Source organism: Bison bison, unplaced genomic scaffold, assembly GCF_000754665.1.
Source record: "Bison bison bison isolate TAMUID 2011002044 unplaced genomic scaffold, Bison_UMD1.0 scf7180017858048, whole genome shotgun sequence".
NCBI classification, from domain to species: Eukaryota; Metazoa; Chordata; class Mammalia; order Artiodactyla; family Bovidae; genus Bison; species Bison bison.
Window position 1 is genome coordinate 4,100,452 of NW_011488621.1, and position 23,935 is coordinate 4,124,386.

General features: G+C 37.3%; 1 protein-coding gene across 1 annotated transcript in view; it reads right to left on the minus strand.

The window, feature by feature from the left end:
• Positions 1-23,935, minus strand: part of CNBD1 (cyclic nucleotide binding domain containing 1) — a 531,230-nt gene that overhangs the window by 198,230 nt on the left and 309,065 nt on the right. The window contains exon 9 of the mRNA XM_010862239.1: positions 603-740. Coding sequence (XP_010860541.1) covers positions 603-740 — 138 coding nt within the window. The remainder of the gene's footprint in view (positions 1-602; positions 741-23,935) is intronic.

A 23,935-nucleotide genomic window follows, 5' to 3' on the forward strand; every position in this document is an offset into this window, starting at 1 on the left:
TACTTTGCCAACAAAGGTCCGTCTAGTCAAGGCATGGTTTTTCCAGTGGTCATGTATGGATGTGAGAGTTGGACTGTGAAGAAAGCTGAGCACTGAAGAATTGATGCTTTTGAACTGTGGTGTTGGAGAAGACTCTTGAGAGTCCCTTGGGCTGCAAGGAGATCCAACCAGTCCATTCTAGAGGAGATCAGCCCTGGGATTTCTTTGGAAGGAATGATGCTAAAGCTGAAACTCCAGTACTTTGGCCACCTCATGTGAAGAGTTGACTCATTGGAAAAGACTCTGATTCTGGGAGGGATTGGGGGCAGGAGGAGAAGGGGACAACAGAGGATGAGACGGCTGGATGGCATCACCAACTCGATGGACGTGAGTTTGAGTGAACTCTGGGAGTTGGTGATAGACAGTGAGGTCTGGCGTGCTGTGATTCATGGGGTCACAAAGAGTCGCACACAACTGAGCGACTGAACTGAATTGAACTGAACTGAAACTCTGGGAGATGGTGAAGGACAGGGAAGCCCAGTGTGCTGCAGTCCCTGGAGTCACAGAGTCAGACACAACTTAATGACTGAACATCACCACCATCAACAACAACAAAAACATACCGCTTTTAACTTTGCAAAATTATTTGCTGGAATTTTAAGAATTTCACAGTCTTCTTCTGTCACCACTGAGTACTCCTTTGTTTCTGATTCAATATGAGCTGCAACTTCCAAGGTTCCAAAGGTACTCCATTGTCTAAGCTGTAAAAAAACCAAGACTACTTAAACCTCATCATTATTCATCAACATAAAAATATCAATGATAGGATCAGTCTAAGAGAGTCTCCAAAAGGGAGTATCATAGGCCAAGCTCCAGGTGTGTGAAAGAAGAGGATCTGAAGTCTTTTCTTCTGGCCAATATTACTTTCCCAAAACAAGAAAACTTTATTTTTTCACTAGCATGAAGAAAATAAATCATAAGAATAGATCTTCTGTTTTATTCACTGATTCATTTTAAATGCCTGAAATAGTGCTTTGTACATAAGAGCCATTCAATGAATATTTGTTGAAGTGATGAGAAAATAGTGTACATGTATCTATGGGTCTTCTATTTATTTTGTTATACTCATGTCTGTAGTAATAATGAAAATGAATATACTGTTAGGCAAGGATAAATCACTGGCATATGTATGTATTCGTGTAGGGTCTCCTAACTTACTATGCTACAAATAGATACTAAGCATAACAAAAATATTACCACTAGAGTACATACTGTAAGTTATTAGGATGTAGTGAGAATGTGTATAGCTACATAGAAGATTTGTATTCGTGTTTGCCTGTGAAAAACTGAAGGGCGTCTAGATAAACAGGGGTAAGTTCTCAGAGAAGACATCAGGTCAATATGGCCGGCTACCAGTGATGTGGGAGAATCTCTACTCTTCCACTTCAAATCCACAGAACAGTTGAATGTTGTCCTTAGTTGAATGAATAGCTGAAATTGAATCTGCCGGTTCGAAAATCAAGAAGGAATTTAAAGTAACTGTTGGAACCAAAGTGGTCCAGAGTAATATCAAACTTAGATGAAAGTCTCAGGGTCTGAGGTCTAGGAATTGTCACACATATTAGAATAGGAAACTCAGGACCATACAAGGTGAGGAACCAGAACTGAATGCTTTTATATAAAGCTTAAGACCTTAAAGGTGGTATGACATGTTAAATGGGAAAAGCAAGTTGTTGGTTTGTTGTTGTTCAGCCCTGTCTGATTTTCTGCGACCCCATGGACTGTAGTACACCAAGTTCCTCTGTCCTCCACTATCTCCTGGAGTTTTCTCTAACTCATGTCCATTGAGGCACTGATGCTGTTTAACCATCTTGTCCTCTGCTACATCCTTCACCATTTGCCTTCAATCTATCCCAGGACCAAGGTCTTTTCCAATGATCAGCTCTTCGCATCAGGTGACCAAAGTATTGGAGCTTCAGCATCAGTCCCTCCAATGAATCTTCAGGGTTGATTTCTTGTAGGATTGACTAATTTGATCTCCTTGTGGTCCAAGGGACTCTTGAGTCTTCAACAACACCACAAGTCAAAAGCATCTTTTGGCATTTGGCTTTCTTTATGATCCAACTCTCACATATGTACATGAGTACTGGAAAACCATAGTTTTGATTATTTGGACTATTGTCAGCAAGTTGATGTCTCTGTTTTTTAATACACTGTCTAGTTTTGTCATAGTTTTCCTTACAAAGAGCAGCATCTTTTATTTTCATGCCTGGACTCAAAATTCACAGTGACTTTGGAGCCCAAGAAAATACAGTCTGTCACTCTTTCCATGTTTTATCCTTCTATTTGCAATGAAATGGCGCGACCAGAGGCCTTGATCTTAGTGTTTTTAATGTTGAGTTTCGAACTAACTTTTTCACTCTCTTCTTTCACCCTCATCAAAAGTTCTTTAGCTTCTCTTCACTTTCTGCCATTAGAGTGGTATCATCTGCATAATTGAGAAAATCATATTATAGTAATGCTATATATAATATTTCTGTTTTGTCAAGAATTACTGTTAATTTTGTTTTATTATAAATGAATGTGAGCTTTTTATCATGTTTAAGTGCTAATTTTTATTTTATCATGAATGAATATTGAATTTTCTGCTACTGAGATGCTCCTCTTCATTAACCTTTTAGTGTGGTTAAAGGCCACAATGGACATTCATTGTTGGGATGAGAGTAGCTCATTCAACATGTGTTACAGGATTTATATATCACTGTTTGGTCTTCAGTTCAGTTCAGTTCAGTTGCTCAGTCATGTCCAACTTTTTGCGACCCCATGAATCGCAGGACGCCAGGCCTCCCTGTCCATCACCCACTCCCAGACTTTGTTCTTAGGATGCTTTTATTTTTTAATAAAACTGGCCTTTCAGTTCAGTTCAGTTCAGTTCAGTTCAGTCATTCAATCGTGTCTGACCCTTTGTAACCCCATGAACCACAGCATGCCAGGCCGCCCTGTCCGTTACCAACTCCTGGAGTCCACCAAAACCCATGTCCATTGTGTTGGTGATGCCATCTAACCATCTCACCCTCTGTCATCCCCTTCTCCTCCTGCCCTCAATCTTTCCAAGCATCAGGGTCTTTTCAAATGAGTCAGCTCTTTGCATCAGGTGGCAAACTTATTGGAGTTTCAGCTCCAACATCAGTCCCTCCAATGAACATGTAGGACTGATCTCTTTTAGGATGGACTGGTTGGATCTCCTTGCACACCAAGGGACTCACAACAGTCTTCTCCAACACCACAGTTCAAAAGCACCAATTCTTCAGCACTCAGCTTTCTTTATAGTCCAACTCTCAATTCCATACATGACTACTGGAAAAACTATAGCCATGACTAGACAGACCTTTGTTGGCAAAGTAATGTCTCTGCTTTTGAATGTGCTGTCTAGGTTGGTCATAACTTTTCTTCCAAGGAGTAAGTGTCTTTTAATTTCATGGCTGCAATCACCATCTGCAGTGATTTTGGAGCCTAAAAAAATAAAGTCTGACATTGTTTCCACTGTTTCCCCATCTATTTCCCATGAAGTGATGGGACCAGATGCCATGATCTTCGTTTTCTGAATGTTGAGCTTTAAGCCAACTTTTTCACTCTCCTCTTTCACCTTCATCAAGAGGCTCTTTAGTTCCTCTTCCCTTTTTGCCATAAGGGTGGTGTTATCTGCAAATCTGAGGTTATTGATATTTCTCCTGGCAATCTTGATTCCAGCTTGTGCTTCCTCCAGCCCAGCGTTTCTCATGATGTACTTTGCATATAAGTTAAATAAGCAGGGTGACAATATACAGCCTTGATGTACTCCTTTTCCTTTTTGGAACCAGTCTGGTGTTCCATGTCCTGTTCTAACTATTGCTTCCTGACCTGTATACAGGTTTCTCAAGAGGCAGGTCAGGTGGTCTGGTATTCCCATGTCTTTCAGAATTTTCCACAGTTTATTGTGATCTACACAGTCAGAGGCTTTGGCATAGTCAATAAAGCAGAAATAGATGTTTTTCTGGAACTCTCTTGCTTTTTCGATGATCCAGCAGATGTTGGCAATTTGATCTCTGGTTCCTCTGCCTTTTCTAAAACCAGCTTGAACATCTGGAAGTTCACGGTTCACGTATTGCTGAAACCTGGCTTGGAGAATTTTGAGCATTACTTTACTAGCATGTGAGATGAGTGCAATTGTGCAGTAGTTTGAGCATTCTTTGGCATTGCCTTTCTTTGGGATTGGAATGAAAATTGACCTTTTCCAGTCCAAATTTGCGGAGTTTTCCAAATTTGCTGACATATTGAGTGCAGCACTTTCACAGCATCATCTTTTAGGATTTGAAATAGCTCAACTGGAATTCCATCACCTCCACTAGCTTTGTTTGTAGTGATGCTTCCTAAGGCCCACTTGACTTCACATTCCAGGATGTCCAGCTCTAGGTGAGTGTGAGTGATCACACCTTCATGATTATCTGGGTCGTGAAGATCTTTTTTGTACAGTTCTTCTGTGTATTCTTGCCACCTCTTCTTAATATCTTCTGCTTCTGTTAGGTCCATACCATTTCTGTCCTTCATTGAGCCCATCTTTACATGAAATGTTCCCTTGTTATCTCTCATTTTCTTGAAGAGATCTCTAGTCTTTCCCATTCTGTTGTTTTTCTCTGTTTCTTTGCACTGGTCACTGAGGAAGGCTTTCTTATCTCTCCTTGCTATTCTTTGGAACTCTACATTCAAATGGATATATCTTTCCTTTTCTCCTTTGCTTTTCACTTCTCTTCTTTTCACAGCTAATTGTAAGGACTCCTCAGACAGTCATTAATTTTCAAAAAAAACCCCAAATATTTCTCCCAGTAATCTTGATTCTAGCTTGCGATTCATCCAGCTCAGCATTACATATGATGTACTCTGCATAGAAGTTCAGTAATCTGGGTGACAATATATAGCCCTGATGTAGTGCTTTCCCAATTTTGAACCAGTGCATTGTTCCATGGCCGGTTCTAACTTTTGCTTCTTGATCTGCAAACAGGTATCTCAGGAGACAGCTAAGGTGGTTTGGTATTTCCATCTGTTTCAGACTATGCCATGGTTTTTGTGATCCACACAGTTAAAGGCTTTTGTGTAGTCAATGAAGCAGATGTTTTTCTGGGATTCCCTTGCTTTCTCTTCGATCCAATAGATGTTAACAATTTGATCTCTGTTTCCTCTGCTTTCCCCACCCCACCCTTGGATTTTCTGAATACAACTTGTACATCTGGAAGTTCTTGGTTCATGTACCTTGAAGCCTAGCTAGAAGGATTTTGAGAATTATCTTGCTAGCATATGCAATGAGTGCAATAGTACAGTAATTTGAATATTCTTTGGCATTGCCCTTTGGGACTGGAATGAAAACTGACCTTTTCCAGTCCTATGGCCAATGCTGAATTTTCCAAATTTGCTGACATATTTAGTGCATCACTTTAACAGCATCATCTTGTAGGATTTTAAATGGCTCAGCTAGAATTCTGTCACCTTCACTAGCTTTGTTTGTAGTAATGCTTCCTAAGGACCACTTGACTTCACACTCCAAGATGTCCAATTCTGGGTGATTACCCACATTATCATGGTTATCTTATGGCCATTCTTATGTAGATCTTCTGTGTCTTCTTGCCACCTAGTCTCATTAACTATCAATCATTTCCAGCAGATGATTTATACACATTTTTCCTAATATTCTAATTGTTTTTTAATAAGACTCAGTCTGAGTTACCCAATAAATTCTTATGAAAGCATAAATCATCCATGACCTTGAATAAAATTCTTAAGGTTTTCTTTCTTGATTCATTTTTTAATATCAGACACTCAATATCAGGCAAGGATTCAACTTCTAACACTCTTTATACACTCACTTATTTTGATTGAATTAATTTAAGTGATTAATGCTTATAACATTTCCATTCTGTTCTATAACTTTGGCCATCTTCAAAGTGCTCAAGAAAAAGAACTTTCAAAGAACTAGAATTGTGTATTTACTTAAAATAGCAATACAGAATGAGTTAAAAAAAGATGATAATTTCATACAGTATGTGAAACAAATTGCTAAAAATTGTATTTTAGCTAGGAAAACATTCATTTCAAAACGAAGGAATGCAAAAAGTTGACAAAATTAGTAAATGTAAATTTTATTTTTTCATATATAAAAAATTTTTTTCATATATAAAATTTTTAAATAACTAATATGGAATGCATTTAAAACAAGATAAACTTAAAATAATTTACAGCAGAAATGCCAAGGAGAGGTACAGGAAGATAGAAATAAAATACTTGAAAATATCTATGCTCTGAAACTAGGAAAGAAAAAAGATTTATGTAGCTTTTCTTAGTTCAAATTACAAGTTTAATATTATAAGAATTAGAACTTTGTAAATGGAAAGGAGAAATAAATGCAATGAAATAAAAATGAAGAAGTGATAAAATTTTATGTACCTAAAATGTCTAATGACACTAATAATTTGACCTAAAAATAAAAACAACAAAAGCAAATGACTACAAGAAATGAGAAAAATATTTTCAGAATTTCCAGAAGAAAATAGTCAAATGAACCTCAAAGGGAAGAAATATGCTCAACCTCACTAGAAAACAGTTTATTAATCCATCAGATTGAAAATACTAAATTACTCTAACCTATGAGACTGGAGAGATACTTTAATACATAAGGTGAAAAAGTGTACCAAAAAACACAAAACTTTAAAAATGGAAAATAAATAATCTGGCAATATTTACTAAAATAATTACAGAACATATGAAATACTTTTCCAGAAACTCCTTTCCTAAGAATCTAAATTTAGTTCACTGCTTTCTTAGAGATATATTTAAAGAAGTTAATGCAGCACTTTACAGCAACTCCTGACTGCAGGATCCCTGTAATGGTCCCCAGCTTAGGTCAACATGTGGGTGTGTGTTGTGTGTAGCTTGTATGTCTATGTATGTATGTATACAGACATGTATATGTGAATAAATTATATATATATACATTCATATAACTTTAAGTTCTAACAAACTGTTAAAAATCAATTACATCTAAAGATTTTAACATTGCTTATGATGAAAAAACTAACAGATGCCAATCTATTTTTTAAATACTTTTTAAAAGGAACGATTACAAAAACAGTACTCTGTATAAGTGTATACATTTGTTTATCCTTGTGTCAGTTCAAGAAAAGCTGTACAAATGTAATTACAAGGCTATTCAGAGAAGAGGTGAAGTGAAAATGACAGAAAATTTATTATATTTATTTTCAAACTTCCTTCTATTTTTTTCAATGATAATAGGAAGCTTGTGTTTAATTTTAGACATTTTTTAAAAAAACATCTAAAATGCAAGTTCAAAACAACATTCTCTGTCTTCTAAGACAACAGATATAAAATAAAAAATAAATAATGGGACCTCCCATGGGTGGAGGAGCCTGGTAGGCTGCAGTCCATGGTGTCACTAACAGTTGGATACAACTGAGCAACTTCACTTTCACTTTTCACTTACATGCATTGGAGAAGGAAATGGCAACCCATTCCAGTGTTCTTGCCTGGAGAATCCCAGGGACGGGGGAGCCTGGTGGGCTGCTGTCTATGGGGTTGCACAGAGTCGGACACGACTGAAGCGACTTAGCAGCAGCAGCAATCAAACTTTTTAGCTTTTGCACAACTAAGGAAACCATAGAAAAAGAAAAAGCAACCTACCCAACAGGAGAAAATATTTGAAAAGTATATGATCAATCGGGCTTAAATTCCAGAATATACAAAGAGCTATACAACCCAACAACAAAAGCAAAAATGATACAGTCAAAGGATAGGCAGAAGACCTAAACAGACATTTCTCAGAAGAAAACATGCATATGGTCAAGAAGCACATAACATAATGTTCAATGTAGCTAATTATTAGAGAAATGCAAATCAAAACTGCAGTGAGGTATACCTCACAACAGTTAGATTGGCCATTATTCAGAGTCTATAAATAATAAATGCTGGAGAAAGTGTGGAGCAAAGGGAACCCTCCTACACTGTTGATGGAAATATAAATTGGCAGTATATAGCCCCTATAGAGAAGAATACAGAGATTCCTCAAAGCACTAAAAGCGGAGAGTTGTTATATGATCCAGAAATCCCACACTTGGGCATATATCCAGAAAAGATAAAAGTCTTAATTTGAAAAGATACAAGTAATCCAACATTTATAGCAGAACTATTCACTATAGCATCCAGTCCCACCACTTCATGGGAAATAGATGGGGAAACAGTGGAAACAGTGGCAGACTTTATTTTTCTGGGCTCCAAAATCACTACAGATGGTGACTTCAGCCATGAAATTAAAAGACACTTACCCCTTGGAAGGAAAGTTATGATCAACCAAGATAGCATATTCAAAAGCAGAGACATTACTTTGTCAACAAAGGTCCGTCTAGTCAAGGCTATGGTTTTTCCTGTGGTCATGTATGGATGTGAGAGCTAGACTGTGAAGAAGGCTGAGCGCCAAAGAATTGATGCTTTTGAACTGTGGTGTTGGAGAAGACTCTTGAGAGTCCCTTGGACTGCAAGGAGATCCAACCAGTCCATTCTGAAGGAGATCAGCCCTGGGATTTCTTTGGAAGGAATGATGCTAAAGCTGAAACTCCAGTACTTTGGCCACTTCATGCAAAGAGTTGACTCATTGGAAAAGACTCTGACGCTGGGAGGGATTGGGGGCAGGAGGAGAAGGGGATGACAGAGGATGAGATGGCTGGATAGCATCACTGACTCGATGGACGTGAGTCTGAGTGAAGTCCGGGAGTTGGTGATGGACAGGGAGGCCTGGCGTGCTGTGATTCATGGGGTCGCAAAGAGTCGGACACGACTGAGCGACTGATCTGATCTAATCTGATTCACTATAGCCAAGACATGAAAGCACCTTAAGTGTCCATCAACTCTTAGGATTGATGGGTAAGGAGGATATGGTGTATATATACAGTGAAATATTACTCAGCCTTAAAAAATTGAAAATGCCATTTGCACCAACATGGATGGACCTAGAGATTATCCTACTAAGTGAAGCAAATCAGAGAAATATGCAGAATATTTAAAAATAGCATAAATTAACTTATTTACAAAGACTAACAGACATATAAATTGCACTTAAGGTTACCAAAAGGGGAGGGGAGGTACACATAGGGATAAGATGTGAATATGGATTAACAGATGCACAGAACCATATAAAAATAGATAAACAACGAGGATTTACTGTATAGCACAGGGAACTGCATTTCATATCTTGTAGTAAACTATAATGGAAAAAATCTAAATGTACAGTTGAGTCACTTTGCTATATACCTGAAACTAACACAATATTATAAATCAACTATATTTCAATTTTAAAGATTATCATATTTTTCATGCTTGTATTATCTCTTAACATCTTTATGTTGATATACAAAATATGTTAAATTATATACATCAAATATTTATAGCTGTTACCTCTACATGATGACGGAGAAGGCAATGGCACCCCACTCTAGTACTCTTGCCTGGAAAATCCCATGGATGGAGGAGCCTGGTAGGCTGCAGTCCATGGGGTCGCGAAGAGTCAGCACGACTGAGCGACTTCACTTTCAATTTTCACTTTGATGAATTGGAGAAGGAAATGGCAACCCACCCCAGTATTCTTGGCCTGGAGAATCCCAGGGACAGGGAGCCTGATGGGCTGCTGTCTATGGGATCGCACAGAGTCGACATGACTGAAGCGACTTAGCAGCAGCAGCAGCAGCAGCTACATGATGAAATTGCAGAGAATTCTCTTTATTATTGTGAGTGTGTGTTTAGTGGCTCAGTAATGTCCAGCTCTTTGAGAACCCATGGACTGTAGCCTGCCAGGCTCTTCAGTCCATGAGGATTCTCCAAGCAAGAATAGTGGAGTGAGGTGCCATACCCCCCTCCAAGGGCTCTTCTCAACTTAGGGATCGAACCCAGGTATCCTGCATTGCAGGCAGATTCTTTACCGTCTGAGCCAGAATGGAAGCCCTTTTCTGCATTTTCTAATTTTTTTCAATAAATATAATTTAAAATTAGATAATATTATGAATCTACTTTAATGATTTAAAACTCAATCTTTCTCAATTTTTTTGGAAAATATTTTTAAGATTTTGTATATAATCTTGTTTAGGGGGATAGTTAGTAGAGGCACACAAAAGGAAAATGTCCTCTTACTTCCAAAATCTCATGTCATTTTACTGAAAAATAAATTGCTAGATAACTTTATTGTGAAGCAATGTATTCCCATGATTTAAGAATTAACTTCTCCAAAAATGCATAATCCAAGTAACTTGCCTCGGAACATTAGGAATTGGTCCATCCTTTATGGGGCTTCCCAAGTGGCTTAGTGGTGAAGAATCCACCTGCCAGTGCTGAAGATGCAGCAGATGTGGGTTCAATCCCTGGATCAGGAAGAGCCCCTGGAGGAGGAAATGACATCCCACTCTAGTATTCCTGCCTAGAGAATCCCATGGACAGAAGATTCTGGTGGGCTACAGTCCACAGTGTTACAAAGAGTCAGACATGGCTGAGCTGCTGAGCACAGATGCACACACATCCATCACACTTTTTTTTAAATAAAAGCTTCATGTTGAGATTTGTTTTAAACTACATTTTCAAGAATAAACTTTTCTGAAAAAAAAAAAAAGACTTTCTTAGGTACAATTTTTGTTCTTGTACTATTTTTCCATTTATTCTAGCTTCCAGGCACATTAAACAAGATGAATAACTAAAATTACAGCTGCTATTGTTAAACCAAGGAAAGGTCTTGTTCTCAACACTATGAAACATGTTTTCTTTGTTTTAAGGGACTGAAGAGACAGAGAAAATATAAAGCCTCGATAAAGGAGGGGTTCAAGACTGACCTCTAAGGATGAATTTTAAAACTCTTAAACTCCTAATATTTTGCACCACAATATATGGTTGTTGTAAATTTCCATTTTTTCTTGAGTTTATGCAGCTTTCATTAGATTTGCAAGGTTGTCTCTCTGTTTCCAAAAAGGTTAAAAACTGTTGCTATACACAGAAAAAGATTGCTTTTTCCCTATGATTTAAAGCCAGAAAGAAAAAGCAATACAGTATACTAACGCATATATATGGAATTTAGAAAGATGGTAATGATAACCCTGTATGCGAGACAGCAAAAGAGACACAGATGTATAGAACAGTCTTTTGGACTCTGTGGGAAAGGGAGAGGGGATGATTTGGGAGAATGGCATTAAAACATGTATATTATCATATAAGAAATGAATCGCCAGTCCAGGTTGGATGCAGGATACAGGAAGCTTGGGACTGGTGCACTGGGATGACCCAGAGGGATGGTACGGGGAGGGAGGTGGGAGGGGGGTTCAGGATGGGAAACACGTGTACACCCGTGGTGGATGCATGTTGATGTATGGCAAAACCAATACAATATTGTAAAGTAAAAAAAAAAAATAATAATAATAATAAATTATCATGAAATTTGAAAAAAAATAAAAGGCTTATATAGAAGATACCTTCTTAACAATGTTATAAGTAAAAGAGGCAGGGAAAGATGTTGCCTTTTATAATCTTTTGGAGGATTTTGGCCTTATTAAGACCGTATTGTGACATCTAGAAGGAACAAACTTTGTAAGGATAATCTGCTTGGGACTATGTCATCCCAAAGGTTGAGACTTAAAAGAATTCTTTGAGTACATTTGCTCCAAACTTGTATGCTGAGTCAAAGAAGATGTTTCTTACTATAGAAAAAGAATTGATCTTTTAAGATTATATTAATAACTCTGCATTCTCTAAGTAAAAACTGCATCCATGAAATTAAAAGATGCTTTTCTCCTTGGAAGAAAAATTATAACAAACCTGACAGAATATTAAAAAGCAGAGACATTACTTTGCCAGCAAAGGTCCATATGGTCAAAGGCATAGTTTTACCAGTAGTCATATATGGATGTGAGAGTTGGACCATTAAAAATGCTGAGCACCAACGATGATTTCAAAATGTGGTGCTGGAGAATACTTTTGAGAATCTCTTGGACATCAAGGAGATCAAATCAGTACACCCTAAAGGAAATCAACCCTGACTGTTCATTGGAAGGACTGACACTGAAGCGGAAGCTCCAATACTTTGGCCACCTGATGCGGAGAACTGACTTATTGGAAAAGATCCTGATGCTGGGAAAGACTGAGGGCAGGAGGAGAAGGGGACAACAGAGGATGAGATGGTTGGATGGCATCATCGGTACAATGGATATGGGTTTGAGCAAACTGCAGGAGATACTGAAGGACAGGGAAGCCCAGTGTACTGCAGTCCATGGGATTGCCAAGAGTCAGACACAACTTAGCCACTGAACAGCAACAAGTGAAACTCACAACAAATCAACTTGACTTTTAGATATAGTCAATAAATTCTTCTTTAAAAGTTGGCTATAAAAGATGTCCTTTTATTTCCCTCATATATTTTAGCAAGAGGAGTCTAGACATCATAATGAATAAGAGAAGGAGAAGTTCTTTTTATTTCCTCTAAAACAAGAGTGTTTTTTGTTTTTTTTTTCAAACACCCTCAGGGTATTTTCACCTCTTAACTGTTCAAAAGAAACACTTGTCTGAAATAGCTAGCACACTGGATGCTTTTCTGGATTTTACCCAGCTTTAAGACCCAGTTTAAATCTCATTTCTTTCACAAAATCACCTGGTTCATCAGTCACCCCTCGGATTTCTAATAAAGTATGCATTCTATTGTTTTGTTATATAACATGCAATGCTCTTATAAGTATGGGCACTCTAAAAAATCAATGATAATATTATATTACTAACTTTAGATTGTGAGGATAAAGAAATTTGTTTCCTTCCCTCCAATATAGGGATATTTTCAGCAGCAAGGAAGAAGGAAATGGCAACCTACTCCAGTATTCTTGCCTGGAGAATTCCATGGACAGAGGAGCCTGGCGGGCTACAGTCCATGGGGTCGCAAAGAGTCGGACATGACTGAGCGACTTCACTTTCAGCAGCAAGTGAGCCTGAGTTACATAATCATCACAAGCAGCCACTTTAAGATCAGTAATATTCTAATGAAATATTTTTAAAAGTCCTGTTGTAAAAAAAAAAATTATAGGTTAATCTTGAACTTGGTATCAAGTTTATCTGATGCCTTCCTTGCTTAATTCCACTGTGGTTACTGAAGATTTCAAATTTGAATTGCTTGAATCAATCATTTGAAATTTGTAGAGACTCATCTTATGACAGCATCAAGTCAATTTTTAAAAATGTTTCATGTGCCCTTAAAAGGAGTGTGTATTCTGTAACTGTTTGCAATGTTGAATACAAATCTACTAGATCCAGTTTGTTGTGCTGTTCAGAATTTCTATGTCTGTATTGATGTCTTTTTTAGGTCTAGGCCTGTATCAGATTTCATCGAAATCCCTCACTGTAGCTGCGAGTTTATTTCTTCTTTGTGCTCCATAAGTTTTCACTTAATATATTTCAGGTTATAACTTTAGGGCATATAATTTCACATTCATGAGATATTTCCTTATCTTTAATGGTGCTTTGCAATAAAGCATATGTTGCCTACCATCAGAATAGCTATCCCAGACTTCTTTTTAGTGGTATCTGATTTATTATATTCTATTATCTTTCTTTGCAAATTCCTACATATTTGCAATAAGATGTGTTAACATATAGGGTGTTTATTTTATGTAGTCTGACAACCTTTGTTTAGTAATTGAAGTATTTCACCTGTTTATATATAAATGTAATTATTGGTACATGTAGGTTTAAATCTGACATGTTAATGCTTGTTTTTGTTTTTTATTTTTCTATTTTTGTGTCATTTTCTCTCCTTCATTGCTTTATTTTAATCAAACATTTTTCTGTTATTTTGATATACCTTTATTTAGCATAGTATATTTATTATTATTTTTTGGTGGTTGCTCTAGTAACAATAAGATATATCTTTGTCTTGCTAGAGTATACTCTAAATTAGTAGGTTTTTTTTTTTTTTTTTTACTTTTCAGAAAGGCAAAGATGCAAAACATCTTTAAATCCATTTACCATATCCTCTTTTTTTTGGGTTTACCACTTTTGTTACACTTCTATATACATGTAAACCTCCACAGGTAAAACTGTTTTATACTGTCAAAGAATATTTAGATTAACCACATATCCACAAATTCCTTTTGTTCGTCAATACTTTCTAAATTCTTGTAGTTTATTTGGAGCAATATATATATATTTTTTCTTTCAGAACTTCTTTGCCTTGGGATTCCTTTCTGAACAGTTCTTCTGGCAATGAGATCTCTCTTTATTATTTGTGTGAACACATATTTATTTTGCCTTAAAAGATATTTTTTTCTGGCTATAGATGTATGGATTGTCAACTGCTTTTATCTCACTACTTAAATAATTTTCATTCCATGTTTTGTGACATAATGATCTATTGAGAGAGTATCAAGATTTACCTTTGAACAGGTTGTGCCCATTCTATCAGCTTCAACATTAAGATTTCCTCTGACTGGTTTTATTAGTTTCTAATGTGTCTAGATGTCGTTGCCTAGCTTGTAATTCATATACAACTTGAATCTGTTGCTTGACGCCTTTTCATAGTTGAGAACATGTTTTCAACCTGTACTACTTCAGGCAGTACCAAATATTTCTTCTGTCCCATTCTTATTCTTCTTTTTCCTTAAAGTTTATTACTAACTTGTCAGAATTTGTCATCACCTCTATCCATCACCTGACCTGCCTCCTGAGAAATCTGTATGCAGGTCAAGAAGCAACAGTCAGAACTGGACATGGAACAACAGACTGGTTCCAAATCGGGAAAGAAGTACATCAAGGCTGCATATTGTCACCCTGCTTATTTAACTGATATGCAGAGTGCATCATGAGAAATGCCAGGCTGGATGAAGCACAAGCTGGAATCAAGATTGCTGGGAGAAATGTCAATAACCTCTGATATGCAGATGACACCACCCTTATGGCAGAAAGTGAAGAAGAACTAAAGAGCCTCTTGATGAAAGTGAAAGAAGAGAGTGAAAAGGTGGCTTAAAATTCAATATTCAGAAAACGAAGATCATGGCATGCGGTCCCATCACTTCATGGCAAATATATGGGGAAACAATGGAAACAGTGACAGAATTTCTTTTCTTGGGCTCCAAAATCACTGCAGATGGTGACTGCAGCCATGAAATTAAAAGATGCTTGCTCCTTGGAGGAAAAACTATGACCAAACTAGACAGTTTATTAAAAAGCAGAAACATTAGATTGCTAACAAAGGTCCATCTAGTCAAGGCTATGGTTTTTCCTGTGGTCATGTATGGATGTGAGAGTTGGACTGTAAAGAAACCTGAGCACCAAAAAATTGATGCTTTTGAACTGTGGTGTTGGAGAAGACTCTTGAGAGTCCCTTCGACGGCAAGGAGATCCCAGCAGTCAATTCTAAAGAAATCAGTCCTGAATATTCACTGGAAAGACTGATGCTGAAGCTGACATTCCAATACTTTGGCCACCTGTTGCGAAGCACTGACTCATTTGAAAAGACTCTGATGCTGGGCAGGATTGAAGGCGGGAGGAGAAGGGAATGAGAGAGGATGACTTGGTTGGATCTCATCCATGGACTCGATGGACATGAATTTGAGTAAGTTCCAGGAGTTGGTGATGGGCAGGGAGGCCTGGCATGCTGCAGTCCATGGGGTCACAAAGAGTCAGACATGACTGCGCCACTGAACAGACTATCCATATGCCCTTTTCTGTAATCAGTAATTTTTTCTACTAATCTATTTTTTAAATTAGAAATTCTCTCTTGTATTTAATCTGCTGATAAACATGTATTGAGTTATTAATTTTTTATATTGTTAAGTCAAAAAGTTTAAATTTTGTTTTGTATTACAATTTTTGTTTTATAGTGAGATTCTCCTGTCATCTCTTTTCTTCAAAATACAATCACAGTTATTTTTAACTGATAATTTCCATAACCTAAGATGAAGAGTCAACTCATTGCAAAAAAGCCTGATTCTGGGAAAGATTAAGAGTGGGTGGAAAAGTGGGCATCAGAGTGTGAGATGGTTGAATGGCATCACTGACTCAATGGACATGAATCTGAGCAAACTCTGGAAGCCAGTGAATAAAAGGGCAGTGTGGAGTGCTGCAGTTCATGGGGTCACAAAGAGTTGAATGTGACTTAGTGACTGAACAGTAACAACAATAACAGAATACACAGTGTCTGAACTATTCATCTATCTATTCACATCACATGCTAATGAGTGTGTGAGTACTTGATATTGATTGCACTTTGTAGATTGTATGTTCTATATGTGTGTGTGTGTCTTTATTTCTCTCTTTGAGCTAAATTTCTTTTCAAAGTCTTTTAACAAGCTACACATTTTCTAGTTCACATAACAGATACATTTAAGATTGCAGGAAGGAAGAGGATCAGCAAAGAAAAGAAGTACCTGTAGAACTCAGCAAATGTGTTCTTGACGTGTTATACCTCTCACAATGTAAACTCTCCTGAACAGCCCAGACTATATCCTTTAAGCTCATGCACACAGCTCAGTGGATAACCATAAACTAAATTTCAGGTGACATATAGAATCATTATGTCTTACACCTGAAACTAATATAAGATTGTAAGTCAACTATACTTCAATAAAAATTAAATTAGTAATAAAATGAACTTCTGTGTGCTGACTATCTGGCTAAAGAAAACAAGTTTTCCTATTTAGATAGAAAGTCATTATATTAATTATCAGTACATTAATTTTTTAAACTTTAAAATAACCCTAAAAACAGAGTATGCAAGTATGGTTTTATCTCTTTCTTCACATTATTTAAAATATAAGAGTAAATAGCATTCTGTTTTTCTGACAAACATAAAGGTTTTGAAATTCAACCATGCTAACCTAGTACCTAGTGCATTTCACTTTTCACTGCTGCATATGATACTCAAATTATTTATTCAAAATAATGTTAATGAATATTTGTGTTATTATAAGTCTGCATGTATAAAGCAATGATGATATAAGCATTATTGTGCATGACTCTTCATATCATATGTAACTATTTCTCTAATATAAATGCCTAAGGATGCAATTTCCATGCAATAGGATGTGTTGGCACTTTAACATCTAATCTTAAACTCTTCTAAAGTACAGGTTCTAATTTATACCCCATCTGCCACATAAATGCATTCTGTTTCTGTGAAACTTCTCAAACATTTTGTATTATCTGTTTTTTAAAATGTTTTCCAGTTTGGTAGTACTGCTATTGATTGTGAGCTTCCCAGGCGGCACTAGTGGTAAAGAACCGTCCTGGCAATGCAGGAGACGAAAGAGATTCCTGGGTTGATCCCTGAGATGCGAGGATCCCCTGGAGAAGGGAATCGAAACTCACTCCGGTGTTTTCGCGTGAAGAATCCCATGGGCAGAGGAGCCTGGTGGGCTATTGTCCACAGAGTCGCAAAGACTCAGGCATGACTGACGTGACTCAGTATACACTACTGATTGTAGTACTTTTTGTTATTTAGATGTATTGACCTTTAAATGTAAAATGTACCTACTGTGTATTTCCTAGATTGATGAAATGGTGGAGCAACTTTTCATTTGCTTTACATTTAATTCATAGTTTCTCTTCTGTGAAAGATTGATTTATATGTTTTGTATTTTTATTATATTTTCCTTTTAGATTTGTGGATCATTATATATTTCAGACATTAGTTCTTTGCCTTTTCTGTATATTGAAGGTATCTTTTTTCAATGTATATTTGTCTCTTCATTTACTTAGGGTATCAAGAGATGATTAAAAAGTTCTTGACTTTAACCATATATTCTTATAGTTTAGTTCTATAAGAATCTCATTTAAAAAATACTTAAGCATTTGCTAACATGGTATCATGAAAAAAATTCTGTCACACCATCTTCTAAAATATTTGAGCTTATCCCTTTTGCAATTAAGCCTGTGATCTGAAGTTATTTTTACGTATAATGGGAAGCAAACATGCAATTTTATATTTTCTATCCATGTAGATAACCAATTGTCTTAGCTCATAGTCTTGATTATCCCCACTGCTCTTTGTGACATTGTTTCTCATGAGAGCTCATACATCTGCACCTAATTTTGAATTCTCTGGCTGCCACTGTGTTCATCTATGACCCACTATTTTGCTATAAAAACACTATATTGATTATGTAGCTTATTTTAAGTCTTGGTATCTTGCTATCTGGTAAGAAAAATCCCCCTTTTCAAAGTGTCTTCTTTGGACATATGTACACTATTCTTGGAGAAAGCAATGGCACCCCACTCCAGTATTGTTGCCCGGAAAATCCCATGGATGGAGGAGCCTGGTAGGCTGCAGTCCATGGGTCGCTAAGAGTCGGACACGACTGAGCGACTTCACTTTCACTTTCCACTTTCATGCATTGGAGAAGGAAATGGCAACCCACTCCAGTGTTCTTGCCTGGAGAATACCATGGACGGAGAAGTCTGGTAGGCTGCAGTCCATGGGGTCGCACAGAGTTGGACACAACTGAAGCGACTTAGCAGCAGCAGCAGCAGCACACTATTCTTAGCCTTTTGCTCTTTAGCATAATTTTTAAAATAAATTTGTCACTATCCACAAAGATACTTGATTTTTTTCCCCACTGGAATTCCTTGAAATTTATAGGTCATTTGGGAGACTTGTCATCTTAAAATATTGAATGGTCCTGTCCATGAACATTTCTCTAGTACCTTTTAATGAATATGTACACTGTCCTTTAAAAAGTACTGCAACAAAAATTTTGTTATATTTCTCTTGTTGTTTTATTAATGGCATTTTCTGATTATTTCCTGTAATTCTGTGAATTCTTTATTTTTAAATCCACAAGGTATTTACAATAATGTTCTATTACAGTTTAGTCAGTTCTTTAGTATTTTCAATTTAGAGAAGGGACTGGCAAACCTTTTTTATAGTGTACTAGAAAGCAAATATTTTTAGTTTTGCAGGTCATTTAGTGGCTGTCACTGCAGATAGTGACTGCAACCCTAAAATTAAAAGACACTTGTTCCTTGGAAAAAAAGCTATGACCAACCTAGACAGTATATTAAAAAGCAGAGACATTATTTTGCTGACAAAGGTCTGTATAGTCAAAGCTATGATTTTTCCAGTAGTCACATGTGGATGTGAGAGGTGGACCATAAAGAAGGCTGAGCACCGAAGAATTGATGCTTTTGAACTGTGGTGTTGGAAAAATTCTTGAGAGTCCTTTGGACTGCAAGGAGATCCAACCAGTCCATCTTAAAGCAAATCAGTCCTGAATATTCATTGGAAGGACTGATGCTGAAGCTGAAACTCCAATACTTTGGCCACCTGATGCAAAGAACTGACTCACTAGAAAAGACCGTGTTAATGGGGTTCTTAAAAGCAGGGAAAGGAAGTAAAATAATTAAATCCATAATTGAAAAGTAATTTTATTAAAGGGGAGGGGGCCTATCCTGGAACTCAATTAGAAAGCTTTTGACTTTCTGATTCTAATTTTTTATCTTTTAATAATATAGTTAAAACATAATATTCAGCCATCTTCATTACTGTGCTTAATAAATAATTGACTAGGGATAAAGCATAGTTCTTGGACTGTGCCTAAACGTACTTGAGTCTTTGGCATTGGAAACAGACAGAGTAAACCACAGGCCTGTGATGTACTCACACGTGTGGCAGTGATGAGTCTATGAGGGATGCACCAGTTACCAAGGGGCTTTTCATGCTCAAACCTATTCCCACAGGAGGGGAAAAAAAGGGTTCTGGTCTTCACAGTATATCTGTACTTAGATACGTATCTGATAGAGAAGTTAAAATGGAGGTAGTCTTGTTCAGGCTTCAGAAGCAGGAGAGCAGGCTTCTGACCTGCTTCTGACCTGCCTGGACAGTACCTGGACTACTTGCCTGCTCACAACCACACCAATTGTTACCAGCAAGTCAGGCAGCACTTTAGGTAAGAGAGGGAGTGATTCTTGTCATTTCTGAGCCCCTGGAGATCTGGCCAACCCCCGAGGGTCTAAGAAGTCTCATGACTCACAAGATGAAACAGCATTGTAAAAGTTAAAGTAGAACCAGAGCTGCATTTTGGCGTGCAGACTGATGACGGTTTGAAAAATCTGTAAGTGCAATTAGTTATTTTAAAAGAATAAGCATGAAAATGAATATCTGTAGTTATAATTTTCAACATTCAACTTGTAGCCATCAGTTTGTGGTCTGGGAATATAAGGGGAGCTCCCCAAACTGGAATTTAAAGTCTTGCCCGTGGGGTGGATGCACTGGAACCCTTTTCCAGCTGAGACTCCATATTACTGTTAATGTGGGACATCCTAGCCCTGTTCAAGTCTGGATGTAGGTGCTGGCTCAATTTGGTGATGTATATGCTGTTACTTCTCTCTATTGCTGCTATTTCTTTAATTTTAATAACTATATATTGAAACTACATCAAATAACTCTTCTATAAAAAAGTTAAATTGCTTATTTGTTGTAACCTGTGGCTTCTTTTGTTAATGAACCTTCAAACCTAAAATGAAACTAAAACTTTTGGCAAAACAATCTCAAATAGTTGGTTGTTGAATTTCAAATACTTTCAAGTGATATAGTAGGAAGTCCTATAGTAAGAAAACAATATTACAAAGAAGGGTGAATTGAAATGTCGAAGTACATTTGAATAAAACATGGGGGTGGTTTTTGCTTGAACAAAGGGGAAAGGTGAAAATGTTAGTCACTCAGTCATGTCTGAGTCTTTTGTGACCGCATGGACTGTAGCCCGCCAGGCTGCACTGTCCATAGAATTCTCCAGGCAAGAATGTTGGAGTAGGTAGCCATTCCCTTCTCCAGGGGATCTTCCCGACCCAGGGGTCAAACCTGGGTCTCTTGCGTTGCAGGCAGACTCTTTATTGTGTGAGCCACCAGGGAGGCCCTGGAAAAAAGGGGAAGAACTAAATAACTCTTGGGGAAAACAGCATGCTATAGAAGGCAATCTGCTAAAGGAACTTCCAGCAAAACATAAGGCAAACTTCAAAAAATGTATTACTATGTGCTTTCCCAAGCTGTCAAGAATCTCTAACACTTTAAAGATTTATGATGCTAGTGTCAAAAAAGTCTGCTGCACTGAACCAAATAAAAATCATTTTTGTTGGTTTTGGTTTGTTTATTTGTTTTAAAATTACTGATTTTTAGACATGGAAAGGAAGAATATTAGTAGTCAAAAGTCTTGGCTCAAAGAGGGCAAGAAGGATGGATTTGTTGAAAAGAAAATAAATATCAGGAGATGTACAGCAACTATAATGGGGAGGAACTTCACCATTAGCAACTTGCACAGCAGTCTGGGACTGAGTGAGGCTGCTCAATCACTCGGATTCAAATGTTATACTATATTTTTATAGCTACTGATTATATTATAAGAGAATAGATATTAAGTACATTAATCTTGCAACAGCAGTCCGTTTTGATTTTTCTATTTAATAAAGACATAAACTGCTTCCTGATACAAGACGGTGGACTCAAGACCTGACAAATATTAGCTCTTTGAATCCTCATAATAGCCCTATGATATGAGTTCATTACTACACTCATTTTCAAAGTGACAAAAGTGAGATTAAGAAGGCTGAGTAAGCCTCCCAAGATCACAGAGCTGTTAAGTGGCAGAGGCGGCCCTGGGACTCAGGCAGGCTGGCCCCAGAGCCTGAGCTGGTCCAATCACTCCTTAATGCTCCCTGTGAATGCACACACCAGGCACAGAGCAGGAGAGGAGAAGGAATGCTGAAAAATTATAACCATAGACTCCTTTATGCTCCCTGTGAATGCACAGACCAGGCACAGAGCAGGCGAGGAGAAGGAATGCTGAAAAATTATAACCATAGATATTCATTTTAATACTTTTTAAATAACTAATTGCACTTATAGATTTTTCAAAAATTTAAAATTCCCAATTCCATCCTGAGTGACTTCTTATTTCTCTGATCCTTTTGCTCAATAAATGTAATCATTAATTCTCCCTTTACTGCACAGCTTGACTTTCTTGCAAAGATGTAATTAGATCAAGTCATTAACAGTAAATAAAGTTATACCTACTCAATAAATTGTGAACATGCACAGAGTTTATTCCGTATCCCTTCTAACTCTGATTTCCTGTAGATTTCTCTTAAAACGTTCCATGCCTCATCCCTATTCCCCCATCCTCCTCACCAACTTCAGATGGTCCCTTGGCTCCATGGGTCACAATTGTTGTGTCCCAAATACCTTTTCTACGGCTTTATTTTTTAGAGCCACTTTAGGTTATAGTACAATTGAGAAGGTACAGATGTACCATATAACCTCTGCTCCAAAATATGCATACCCTCCCCCATTATCAACATCACTCACCAACGGGATATATTTCTTAGCAAAGGTGAACCTGAGTTGACACATAATCACCTGAAGTCCAAAGTGTACAGTGTGGTTGTTCATTCTAAGGGTTTGGTCAAATGTATAATACCATAAATCTATCGTTAGATCATAAAATACGTTTACTGCCCTAAAAGTCCTCTTAGGAACGGGCTCTTCCTATTCATCTTTTCCCCTCTCACCACCATCCCTGACAACCACTGACTTTTTAAAATGTCTCCATAATTTTGTCTTTCCCAGAATGCATACTGTTGTAATCCTCACTTTGACTTCTTTCACTTAGCAATATGCATTCAAGCTTCTTCCATGTGTGATCATGGCTTAATAGCTCATTTCTTTTTATCACTGAATAATATTCCATTGTCTGGATATGCCACAGTTTGTTTAACCATTTACCTACTAAAGCACATTTTATTCCTTTCAATTTTGGGCAATTATCAATAAAACTACTATAAATATGCATGCAGGGTTTTGTGTTTACATGTTTTCATTTCCTTTGGGTAAATACCAAGGGACACAGTTGCTGAATCATATGGTAAGAATATACTTAGTGTAAGAAATCACCAAAGAGTTTTCCAAAGTGGTTAAACAACTTTGCAGCCCCATCAGCAATGAATGAAAATTACTGTTAATTCACACACTCACCAATATTTGGTAGTGTCGTCAGCATTCCAGATTTTGGCTCTGTGAATAAGTGTGTAGTGTTATCTTATTGTTGTTTTAATTTCCATTTTCCTTCTGCACATATGATGTGGAATATCTTTCTGTATGCTTATTTGTTATCTGTATGTCTTCTTTAGTGAGGTGTTAAGGTCTTTGGTGTATTTTTTAATCCGGTTATTTTCTTGTTATTGAGTTTGAAGAGTTCTTTCTATATTTTGAACAGACCATTATCAGATGTAGCTAAGGTAGCTTTTGTGTGTGATTTGTCTTTTCATTCTCTTGACGTTATCTTTTGCAGAGCAGAAGTTTTTCATTTTACTGAAATATAGCCTATCGATCCTATCGATTATTTCTTTCATAGCTTGTATGTATGAAGGTGTTGTATCTAAGAAGGCACTGTCAAAGAAAATATAACAATTATAAATATATATGCACCCAACATTGGAGTACTTCAATATGTAAGGCAAATACTAAAAAAGATAAAAGGAAAAACTAACAGTAACACAACAATAGTGGGGGACGTTAATGAAATTACAAGAAGCTTCCTCCTTGAAAGAAAAGCTATGATCAACCTGCTGCTGCTGCTGCTAAGTCGCTTCAGTCGTGTCCGACTCTGTGTGACCCCACAGACGGCAGCCCACCAGGCTCCCCCGTCCCTGGGATTCTCCAGGCAAGAACACTGGAGTGGGTTGCCATTTCCTTCTCCAATGCATGAAAGTGAAAAGTGAAAGTGAAGTCACTCAGTTGTGCCCAACTCTTAGCGACCCCATGGACTGCAGCCTACCAGGCTCCTCCATCCATGGGATTTTCCAGGCAAGAGTACTGGAGTGGGGTGCCATTGCCTTCTCCGATGATCAACCTAGACAGCAT